The sequence below is a fragment of the Punica granatum genome, chromosome 1 (assembly GCF_007655135.1).
Source record: "Punica granatum isolate Tunisia-2019 chromosome 1, ASM765513v2, whole genome shotgun sequence".
Lineage (NCBI taxonomy): Eukaryota > Viridiplantae > Streptophyta > Magnoliopsida > Myrtales > Lythraceae > Punica > Punica granatum.
In genome coordinates, this window is record NC_045127.1 from 45,321,842 (window position 1) to 45,332,593 (window position 10,752).

Consider the following 10,752-nt stretch of genomic DNA (forward strand, 5'->3'; position numbering starts at 1 on the left):
CGGTGCTAGCGACCAACACTCGAAAGAAACACCGATGCGACACCCGAAATTTTCAGACTAATGGACCTAATTTGAGTTGAACAATTCAACCCAAAATATATATATTTTATATGCACACATATATGCACGTACATATATATATTAGCATATATATATATATATATAATATGTGTGCGCTTTTATATATAAGCATATATATATAATCATGCTTACTGCCCCTTTTTATAAGCAATATGGGGGGGTGAAGATGAAATCCCAACCGATGTGGGATTTAGGGAATTAAGGTTCCCTTATGACATGTGTCCTTACACATGTTAATCCACATAAAAGCCATGTGTCACCATATTAATCGTGCATCAATTTGGTCCATTTAATCTAATAAATCGAGTCTAATTAATCGACAAATTTAATCTCATTAAATATCCAATTAATTAGTCGCACCATAAATCATCTAATCTCTATTAGATAATTTTATTGTTTCAAAATATCTCGTCAATTTAGTCGTAGTGTGTGACCCTGTAGGTTCCCAATTACGTTGACAGTAATATCAAAATCTCTATTTCAATATTACAAACAGTGAGTGGCATCTAGCAATGCATCACTGTTACTCAAGTAATCGGAAAGTCAATTTCTCGACGAACCTTGTGACCTCCGTTACCGTGTAATATAATCCCTTTGTCCTCTATATCTCTATTGAGCCCAAGGCATGGTCGATGACATCCTTGTATGGCTCAATATCTCTTTTTCTTGGTTTACCGGGTAAGTCTATCAGAACAAATGAGCTCGATATCATTATATCGACTCATTTGGGTATGCATACACTTTTAGACTTAACCACCAAGTGGCCGTGAAATATCGCTCCCGTTTCGTAGGAGGGACAAATCCTATCTTGATCACTCACATTCCTCTCCATGCTCTGTGGTATACCCAATAACTGTCTTTATAACCATCATGTTACAGTGGCGTTTGACAGTATCAAAGTATATGACATTACATGTAGGAATCTATGGTGACCTCAAGTCAAAGGACCATTACACTATAGTCACTTTGAGATATGCTAATGACAGTCACGTAACAACTCATGTAGCAATCTCATGGCGGATCAGTCCTATACACATTACTCTTAATGTATACATGTGGTGTGATTTGATATCTCCATATCCATGACCTATGAGATTTGATCATCAATCAACACTTACACTAATCTAACCGTATTATCGTTGTCCTAATTAACGATAATACTTTTACTATGGACATTTAGGAATAATGTTCAGTAATTATAGGATCTCACAATCAAGTCACACTTGATGCCTATTGAACCTACTATTCCAAGGACATTATTGTGTAAAATCATATTTAGCGCAATTTACACAATAACAGATATGCCTCGTAATATAATGAAATACATGTCATATTACAGAACTGATGATAGATTGCATCTAGCGCATACACCAATTCCCAACATATATATCCTCTTATTTTCATCTCCCCAGCCGTCGTGCAAAGGAAGTAATCCCTATAGATGGATATTCCACCCAATTCAAAAGTTCTTAGTCTGGTTTCAACTAAGGGGAGAAAACGTAGCAATCCGATCCCAGATACAATTTGCTTTCGCTGTCGTTCTCGTTTCGAACTGTTCCGTTTTGATTCATTCTTGCTTTCATAAAATGTAGATCGGACCCTTTCCAATATTGGTTATGTGATTATAATAATCGATGGTTGCGATTGTCCAAACTTCGCTGACACATCTCATATCAACTTAATAAATTATTTATTTAATCTAACTTTTTTTTATTTTTTTCGATTACAATGAAAATGGAAGTGAATCGAATATAATGAAATAGAAATTTTAATAGCTAATAAAGAGGCATAAATTGTTTCACAATAAGTATCTATCTATAATATAATTTTTGATTAAATTCCAAATTTTTTTTGTGCATATTGTGCTATATGGAAAGTTCAGTGGATTCCAACTTATTTAATTCGATTCGAATTAGCCCAAGTAAAACTACCATAATATGAATTTTTTCTATTCACCAATCTAAAACTCAAAATTTTCACTTAAAAGATAATAATCTCCGAACTGATTGAATGCAATCTTCAAATTTTTGTCGTCGACAGAGAAAGGCAAGTCAAGCGTGTAAAGACTTGGAGGAAAAGGCCCAGGTGCAACGTGTGAGCCTCGTTGAGAGCGTTATCTCCACGTGTCAGCTTTCTAGTGGCCTATCGGATATTCAAATGCAATCCCATTACCGCATCATTAAAAAGGATCAATCAGGACATTCTTCGACCCCAAAAGCCCACAGGAAAACCAGCCAATAGAAACCCACTGGAGTGGGACCCACCGAAACACTCCGCCCGTTATATGATCCGTCCGATCAATTGCGCTGCGAAATCTGACGGCCACGATCACTCTCCCCCTCCTCCCCTCGAAAAATTTAATGGTTGCGTGAACAGAAACGAACGGTCAATAGGCAAGGAACAAACGAACGAACACGCGCTCGGACTTTGGCTTCTTCTCCGGCAATGCCCTCCGATCTTGTGCCCCGTCTCCGGCTGAACCGGTTGTCTTGACGGAGTTTCATGCATGGAGCTTTCCCTACTCACTTCGACGGCTTCGCTTGTCGGCTCGACTTCGAGCAGAGCAGCTGCACTGAGCGGTGGCAGTTCGAGGCTCGTTGACTACGCGGCGAGGGGGAGGAGGAGCCAGCGGCCGAGCTTTTGCGAAGCTAGGCCTCCGGTGCGTAGCGTCAAGGCCTCCGCGGAGAGAAGTGAAGGCATTGATGGAGGCAGGGAGAGCGAGAGCGGCGGAGGTGCCGGAGGATTCAGTGGCCCGGCCATGGAGGTGACCACATTTGATCGGAGATTCGGGGAGTCGGAGTTCCCTGTGTGGGAGAAGATTGGCGCCGTTGTGAGACTCAGCTACGGAATCGGTAAGCTACTCGCACCACGCTGTAACAGTGATATCGCAGGTCCCCATAGTATCGGTTCTTCTTCGATTCATCGATTCGATGTTCTCTTTCTTCGCATCAAACTAAGCTTTTAGATATCAATGGAGGGAAAACGAGTGAATCGAAAATTGGTAGTTTTGCCATGGAAAGGTTAGCTTTGGCGTGGTACTCCCTTTTAGGGAAAGTTGTTATCTGGAAAAGGATGAGACTCTGACAAAGGCTGTCTGGCTCATTTTGAGGAAATCTCTGATTTTACATGTTCTCTGGCTTTTCAAGAACAGGAATCTATGGGGCAATGGCCTTAGCTGGGAGATTCATATGCTCGATTACGGGAGTCGATAGCATGGGAGGCTTCCACCCGTCGTTGGATGCTATTCTTGAAGGACTGGGATATGCCGTGCCTCCTATTATGGCCCTATTGTTCATACTCGATGTACGTCTGCTGTGTAGCCGGATTTTTCCGGTCCTTTTCAGCTCGACAAGCTTCTCTTATATTCACGGCTGAATTTCTGAATATACAAAACCGAAATGTTTGTTTATCAGGATGAGGTTGTGAAGCTATCGCCTTATGCCCGTGCTATTAGGGACGTCGAGGACGAGGAGCTCTGGAGTTTCTTCTACGGAATGTCTCCTTGGCAGGTCTGTCTTCCTCTTGCCCCTGAACAAACCTTGGTTGTTATCCTTACCTTACATATCCATAAAATGCGAATCAGATTGAGTATGATTGATCAAATTATGTTTAACACGCATGCTCTATTGCAGTTCGTACTGATCGTAGCTGCCAGCTCTGTTGGTGAGGAGCTTTTCTACCGAGCTGCTATTCAGGTCTGTTGCCAAAAACATCATCTTTATGGCATCATACTGTAATGGTAACCGGCAAACCCGACTGATTTTCTTGTTCATTCTTTCCTGGACTTAAAAGGGAGCGCTGGCGGATATGTTCTTGAGGGGCACGAACTTGCTTTCTGATACTCGAGGACTGGCATCTCTTGTAAGCACTTTACTCCTTAAAAATTAATACCTGTCGATATTCTTCAGCAATTGACTCATTTCGAATTATCCGCATCGCAGACTGGTGTCTTGCCTCCCTTCGTCCCGTTTGCGCAGGCTTTTGCAGCAGTTCTCACTGCTGCTCTTACAGGCTCACTTTATTATGTGGCTGCATCCCCTAAAGGTTCGTTCTCTGCTAGTCCAAGCAACGGATATTCGGATTCCTTATATTTCTTGTTCATGTACGCTTACAAATCTCCTGCCTCCTCCAGATCCTACATATGTTGTGGCACCGGTTTTGCAATCCCGAACCGGCCGCGAAGATCTGAAGAAGCTCTTTGCAGGTTTGATCCCCCCCCCCCCCCCCCCCCCCCCCCCCCCCCCCCCCCCCCCCCCCCCCCCCCCCCCCAACACTCATGTTATCGCACCTCTGTGAAAAGAAACTTTTTAGTACTATTCTTCATCATACGACCTGTGTTTTTCTTTTTTTTTCTCAGCCTGGTATGAAAGGAGACAGATGAAGAAGATATACTCTCCTCTTCTTGAAGGGCTTCTTGCCCTCTACCTCGGGTTTGAATGGATCCAGGTACAGATCTCGAAACCTAAATACTTTTCAAGGACTGTGGTTCTTAAACAGAGTCGGGCAAGGGAGTTGTTAATCGGTTTCCTTCATGTGACTCCAATTATGACAGACAAACAACATTCTCGCGCCTATTATCACACACGGGATATACTCCTCTGTGATACTCGGGCATGGTCTCTGGAAGATACATGATCAACGAAGGCGATTGCGCCAGAGGATCCAACGGCTCAAGTCAGAGGGGAGAACTCCGACTAAGAAGTAATGCGGCTGCTCATGTAATCTTTGAGTAGGTATGCAGGAACTTGTACATTACATAGAGAGTTAATTGGCATCTAAAATAATTCTACAGCAGTGAAGATGTAGTGTACCATACGACATCACAAGGTAGAATAGTACTTTATACCAACAGTGTATTTATATGTAAATCGGAAAAATTACAAGAGTATAGACTCACAAGCACACTGTTAAATCATCGGCTACACTGGTTATCTCCTTGGAAAGTTTTGCTTACTGATTGTGCTGATTATATTCTCTTATTATGTCAAGCAATGCGAATTGCAGTTCTAGGACAATGCTATTAAAACATTCTGACGACACAAGAAGGGATAAGATTTCTGCATTATTATTGTCAAGCAAAAAGACCTGCCAGTTCATGTTAACGTGAAACACTTGAAATCATTCTTTACTGTCTATATTGTACTTTGGTGCTGTAATTTGAAATACCAACATCTGCAAGAGGAGCATCAATCTTCTAATTGGGCAATGATGTTCACGAACACCTTGTAACCTTGGCACATATCTGAGAGAAGGCAATACTCATTCTTGGCATGATAAGTTGCCATTAGACCTGAAATATAAAGTGAAATCAATGAGACACTAAAAGGTTTTGTTTGTGCTGATGATTTGGTGGAATTACAATACTTGAAAAAAAACCGTGTATGGATATGATAAGGTATATTTATATTACCGTAGCCAGCAGTTTGCACATCGAAGCCTTCATCCTGTTGAGAAAAGATAAGGAGTGGAATGAGCAGAGATGCAAGCAATTTAATAAGATGATAGAAGAGATATCAGCAGATTAAGTAACCTGCAATTCTCGGATGAGAGGCAGGCTTCCAGTGATAGAGTAAGGCTTCACATGGCCCACAGCTTCCTCAGTGGCCTTGCAGAGTACGTGGTAGCCACGAGAATCGAGATTACAGGCTATTCCTGAATTTGCCTCATCGAAAGTTATACGAAGTCTGTAACGGAAAGTATTAAAAGAAAATCCTTTTCAGGAAAATTCGATAAGCAATGAACGAACCAGAGAGAGAGAGAGAGAGAGAGAGGCAGACCTTCCTCTGAGGTTTTCTTCGGGTAAGACATACTTTGACACAGGACCTCGAGTATCTAATTTCTCTATGTTTTTATTTATGTCGTCCACGTATTCGTATAGCTTCTTGATGACATCTTTTACGCTGGACCAGAGTACCAAACAGCAATTTATCATGACAATGATAAGTACATACAAATGGCGAGAACTCAGTTTCCCGGGGAGAAGATCTTGTAGTTCAAAGGAGCAAGATTCTTACTCGTAGAAGGGTGTCAACCTGCAACAAATATATTGACAGGAGCCGAGGTAAGAAATCAGTTTCGGGCAGTTCTAGAAGAAAAATATGTGGAACACTATTACCTGACGTCTCCACAAACGGTACATTCAGCAGGAACTTGATTGATTCCCCCTCCTGGATCTGATGACAAGAGCAGAGGAATCATTATTAACATCCACAAAGACTATACTGCTTGAAAATTTATGACTTACAGCTCCATTGGGTCGGTTTCATGGTTGATGGGGTAGCAAACCCATAGATCTTTTCTTTTGAATGAGGTGGAAAATCCCGGTAAAACCGAGACTGAATTTCTTTAAGTGCTTCCATAGCCAGCTCCAAAGGATTAATAGCCTGAAACACACGAGAAGAGATACTACCATTGCAAATGCTTTAACATACAGAATCGAAAGTATGTCGTCTCCTGAGGGTCCCAACAGAGATAGGTAGTTAAAAATTTCGATTGCTGTACCTTATGTGGCAAACCACTGTGGAATAACTTTCCTGTAACTCTGAGCCTCCAAGGAATCATACCACCGGTACCAATGCAAGGCTGTTTATCTGCGGTATCAATCCAAAATCTGCAAGAAAGATCATGGACGGATTAAAATCTTCCAAAAGTTCTCAAGCTCGGGAAAAGGCTCCTCTCGACTTGAAAGAACTCCACGGAAAGGCAGCAGAGAAAACATACAATGGACCCTTCTTCAGCTCACTAAGCATGCCTTCGTTCACGAGGGCATCCACTCCGACGCCTGTAATGGCAGAATTCTCTTCGTTAGCGATGAAGACAGCAACTACAGTTGACTTTAGTTTCGGCTTGGTCTCCCCAAGCCGCTTCATGAGCTCTGTCACGAGGGCAACATGCCCCAAGCAATCTGTCGTTCCCCGGCCCCGCAGCTTGTCCCCGTCGATGCTCATCGAGAAGGGATCAAAGTCCTGAACAGACAGTAATAATATTTATTTCGCTGGGACAAGATATACACAGGTATCTGCTAAACGAATTATCCAGACCATCTCTGAACCAAACAATTCGCGTTCGTCGTGCACTAAAGAAGAAAACCAGCAGACCGATGTTTCTTCGAGTACATGAAGCAGCAAATGGCACTACGCTGAATCGGTAGACTCTGATAATTAGAATTTATCATCTCTACTGTAACTAACTGAAAGGGAAAACGCAAATTTGCCAAACAGATTAAGGCCTTGAACGTCAAAGCCATCTACAGATCATCCAGACTGCACTGACGAGTACAGAATCGAAGCAATATGCCACACTCCATGGACACCACTTTAGCAGGAGACGGTATTAAATCCATTTACCCATTGAAAATTTTAGTACTTAAAACTAGATGAGACCAATTGGCAAAGACCGCCAAGATCGTAATCGGCAAGCTCGATTGAGTATAAATTCAGAGGCATAATGAAATCAACCAAAAGAATCTACAGCTAGTGACGAGGACGGAGAAGGAAGCAGACCCAATCGCTGGGATCAGCGGTGACGACGTCCATGTGCATCCCGACGAAGGAGAGGATCTTGCCGGGGACGGACCCGGGGTACTCGACGATGACATTGCCACGGTTCTCGAAGAATGAGACGTGGCGGAGGACGAGGGGGCCGCCGCCGGTGGTGGTGCTGAAGGGGAGGAGGGAGTCGAGGACGTGCTTGGCAATCCGGTCCTCCTCGGGGATAAGATCGGGGGGGTTGTTCTGGACGAACTTGGACTCGCCGATGAGCTTCGAGAGGAGAGCCGTGAAGGATTGCTTGTCGAGCTCGCCGAGCGTGTCCTTCACGTTTGAGGACGCCATTGCTGAGAGAGTGAGCCGCACTGTGAACTGACTCTGTTACCGGAGGTTTTACACTGAAAAAGCGGCGTTGAAGTTAGGGAAGGTATAAATAAGAGTAAGTTATGATTTTGGTCCTAAACGATACCAGTGTCAAGGGTTTGGACCCTCAAAAATTTTTACCACGATTTTAGTCCCTCAATCACCATTCCGTCAGATGTTTTAGTCCTGCCGTCTTCTTGCGCGTGCCAACCGTGACGGAAATCTCACGTGACGGCTGTGCTGGACCTAACTCCGTTAACCACCCCTTGAATTGCCAAAAATGGTGTCGTTGTCTTCCTCGTTGCTTGCTTGCCCTAAATGACGTCGTTCTCCTGTAAGCTGAGTCTCAAAAGAAGAAGAGCAGCCACTGCGGCGGCTTCTCGCACTGTCCCGACCCCTCATGCTGCTGCCATCAAGTCGATGAGGTCTCTACTTGGGCGTCCTTCTTCTGATGCCTCTGATCAGCTCCGCTCCTCTTCCTCGTCTGCTTCTTCTTCTTTTTCTTTGAATGAAAGACTTGGTGTTCGTGATGATAGATTGCTATTACGGGATGAAAATGAGGGCAGAGAAAATGACAGCTTCGGCGATTTTCATTTTGCTTCGGGAGATGGTTTCATCATCAAGGAATTGCCTCCCAGCGTGGATACACAAGCTGAATCTCGTGAACCCAAGGAGAAGGAGCAGGAGAAAGATATGAGTTCACCACCACTTGCCCTTGAAGATTTAGCTGCTGCTGCCAGGACCAATACCTTTTCGACCCATGCCGAGGATTTCGGCAAATTTGACACTTTAGCTCTTACTCCAATTGCTATTGTTTCACACTCGGAAGAAATGGGTTCGGAGGGGGGGTGGGGGGGTAGGAGGAGGAGAACGCCGATGTTTAGGGCGAGCAGGCAACGAGGAAGACAACGACGCCATTTTTGGCAATTTAAGGGGTGGTTAACGGAGTTAGGTCCAGCTCAGTCGCCACGTGAGATTTCCATCACGGTTGGCACGCGCAAGAAGACGGCAGGACTAAAACATCTGACGGAATGGTGATTGAGGGACTAAAACCGTGGCAAAAAATTTTGAGGGACCAAACCTTTGGCACTGATATCTTTTAAGGACCAAAACCATACTTGACTCTTCATCTTCAAAGGAAATGGTTAGATATGGGTGATTCTACCACAGCACGCTACGCAATTTTGTGTATCATAATAATACAATAATATTAAACATTATAATCATCTAAATTTTTAATCTTGTTTGATGTGCTTTATATCCACGCTCCAAACGAATTTAAGTAAAGATTATCTTAAAAGGGAATGGTTAAATATGGGTAATTCTTCCACGGTATGGTACGTAATCTGTGTCTTACAATAATATCAGTCATTATATGAATTCTTAATTTCATCCGTCTATTATTTACATGCTTAATTGAAAATTGAATCGAATTATTGATTGTGTCATGAAAACCTTTATATCCACGCCTCAATACCCAAGAGGAATATGTGCTTCTAAAAGATATTTTATAATGCGCCCAATCTCGAAGTTAGTTCTATTAGTTTCAAATCCTATAGTAGGTAGAACTTATTAGATTCCGGCATCTAATTCGTTTTTCTAAACACTTTTTTTATTGATTTTTTTTAGCATAAAGTGATAAATCAATCAATCAATCAAAACAGAATTCTTTTTTATATATTTGTAGCGGGGCCTCTCTACTTTTATAAATTACAAACAAGTCCCACGCTCAAGATAAAAGGCAGGAAGGCAATTAATTAGGACAGGGGCATGCGAACTACATCGCCGGTCACTGCCGGTGCAGGCGACTTGCAGGCTCTAGTGGTGGCCGGCCGGCAAAAAGCCCCTGCTCTGGAGATCTAATCCTCTCTATTGAAGAGTAAGCATCTTCGATTGAGCCAGCCCATGAATGAGCTATAGCCCAGCTTACTCTTGGATTTGGGTCCAAATGTGGACAATGGGAAGTTCTTCAAATTTCCAACCCCAGAATCAAAACCTAGCAGGCGAGCAATAGATTAACAATCCGTACTTAATTTAGTAGACATGACGTACAATCCAATGACGAGAAAGAAAACTTGGAATGGCTATAGATTCATGTCTAAAACTATCCCGATCGATCTTGAATTAATTCTCTCTAACCTTGTATTTGGATCGAGGAAAGTTGAGGGGACGAGAATAGAGGGAAGGGGAAGGGAAGTTTGTGTGAATTTCATACACAAATCCCCCATTTCTCTCGTCCCTTTTTCCTCTATTCAAACAAAGCATAAAAGTCTGCTGCATACAATAAAGCTACTATAGAACACGATGTATGGACATTGAATACTTCGCTCTTGCCTTGAAATTTATTCAATAACGAGTTCCGACGCTAGACACTGCAACTATATTTCATCTGCCCACATGAGCATAATTAACGGTAACAATATATTTTAGGAAAATATTCTCAGAACATAATGTAAATAAAATAATACGTTGCGACCTCATTCATTGTAGTAGGCCTATGTGCCTCTTTTATAATCGGAATATACTTTGCGACCTCATTCTATAAAAATTATGGAATGATTCTCATTAAGATAGTGATTTTTCTTTTTTTCACCCATCATGAGTCTTGAAGGCGTACATCAACAATTATATGGTTGCTGATCGACTTCCACAACCAAAGGATACCAATTTGTGATTTCTTTGCTTTTTGATTGGTAGGGATTCAAAAAGTCGCTTAATTAGAGCTAATAACCTCGTCCTATATGCAGGGGCGACTCAAAACAATTGGGACTTAAGGTGAAAACGTAAAATAAAGCCATTCATTTACTCGGTATAAATTAGA

At 42.4% G+C, this 10,752-nt stretch overlaps 2 protein-coding genes across 2 annotated transcripts; one reads left to right on the forward strand and one right to left on the reverse strand.

The window, feature by feature from the left end:
• The first annotated feature begins 2,294 nt into the window (after positions 1-2,294).
• LOC116215724 lies at positions 2,295-5,051 on the forward strand. The gene is made up of 9 exons (XM_031551563.1): positions 2,295-2,933; positions 3,233-3,384; positions 3,495-3,590; positions 3,714-3,776; positions 3,874-3,942; positions 4,023-4,125; positions 4,214-4,285; positions 4,439-4,527; positions 4,634-5,051. Exons 1-9 carry the CDS (start codon positions 2,588-2,590, stop codon positions 4,784-4,786), a joined length of 1,143 nt encoding a protein of 380 aa, XP_031407423.1. The 5' UTR covers positions 2,295-2,587; the 3' UTR covers positions 4,787-5,051.
• Positions 5,052-5,116: 65 nt separating this feature from the next.
• Positions 5,117-7,975, reverse strand: LOC116215716 (acetylornithine deacetylase). The gene is made up of 10 exons (XM_031551551.1): positions 7,584-7,975; positions 6,802-7,046; positions 6,583-6,691; positions 6,326-6,464; positions 6,197-6,254; positions 6,096-6,113; positions 5,859-5,981; positions 5,612-5,765; positions 5,492-5,525; positions 5,117-5,371 (listed from the first exon to the last, which is right to left on the reverse strand). Exons 1-10 carry the CDS (start codon positions 7,911-7,913, stop codon positions 5,268-5,270), a joined length of 1,314 nt encoding a protein of 437 aa, XP_031407411.1. The 5' UTR covers positions 7,914-7,975; the 3' UTR covers positions 5,117-5,267.
• Between the last annotated feature and the right edge of the window lie 2,777 nt (positions 7,976-10,752).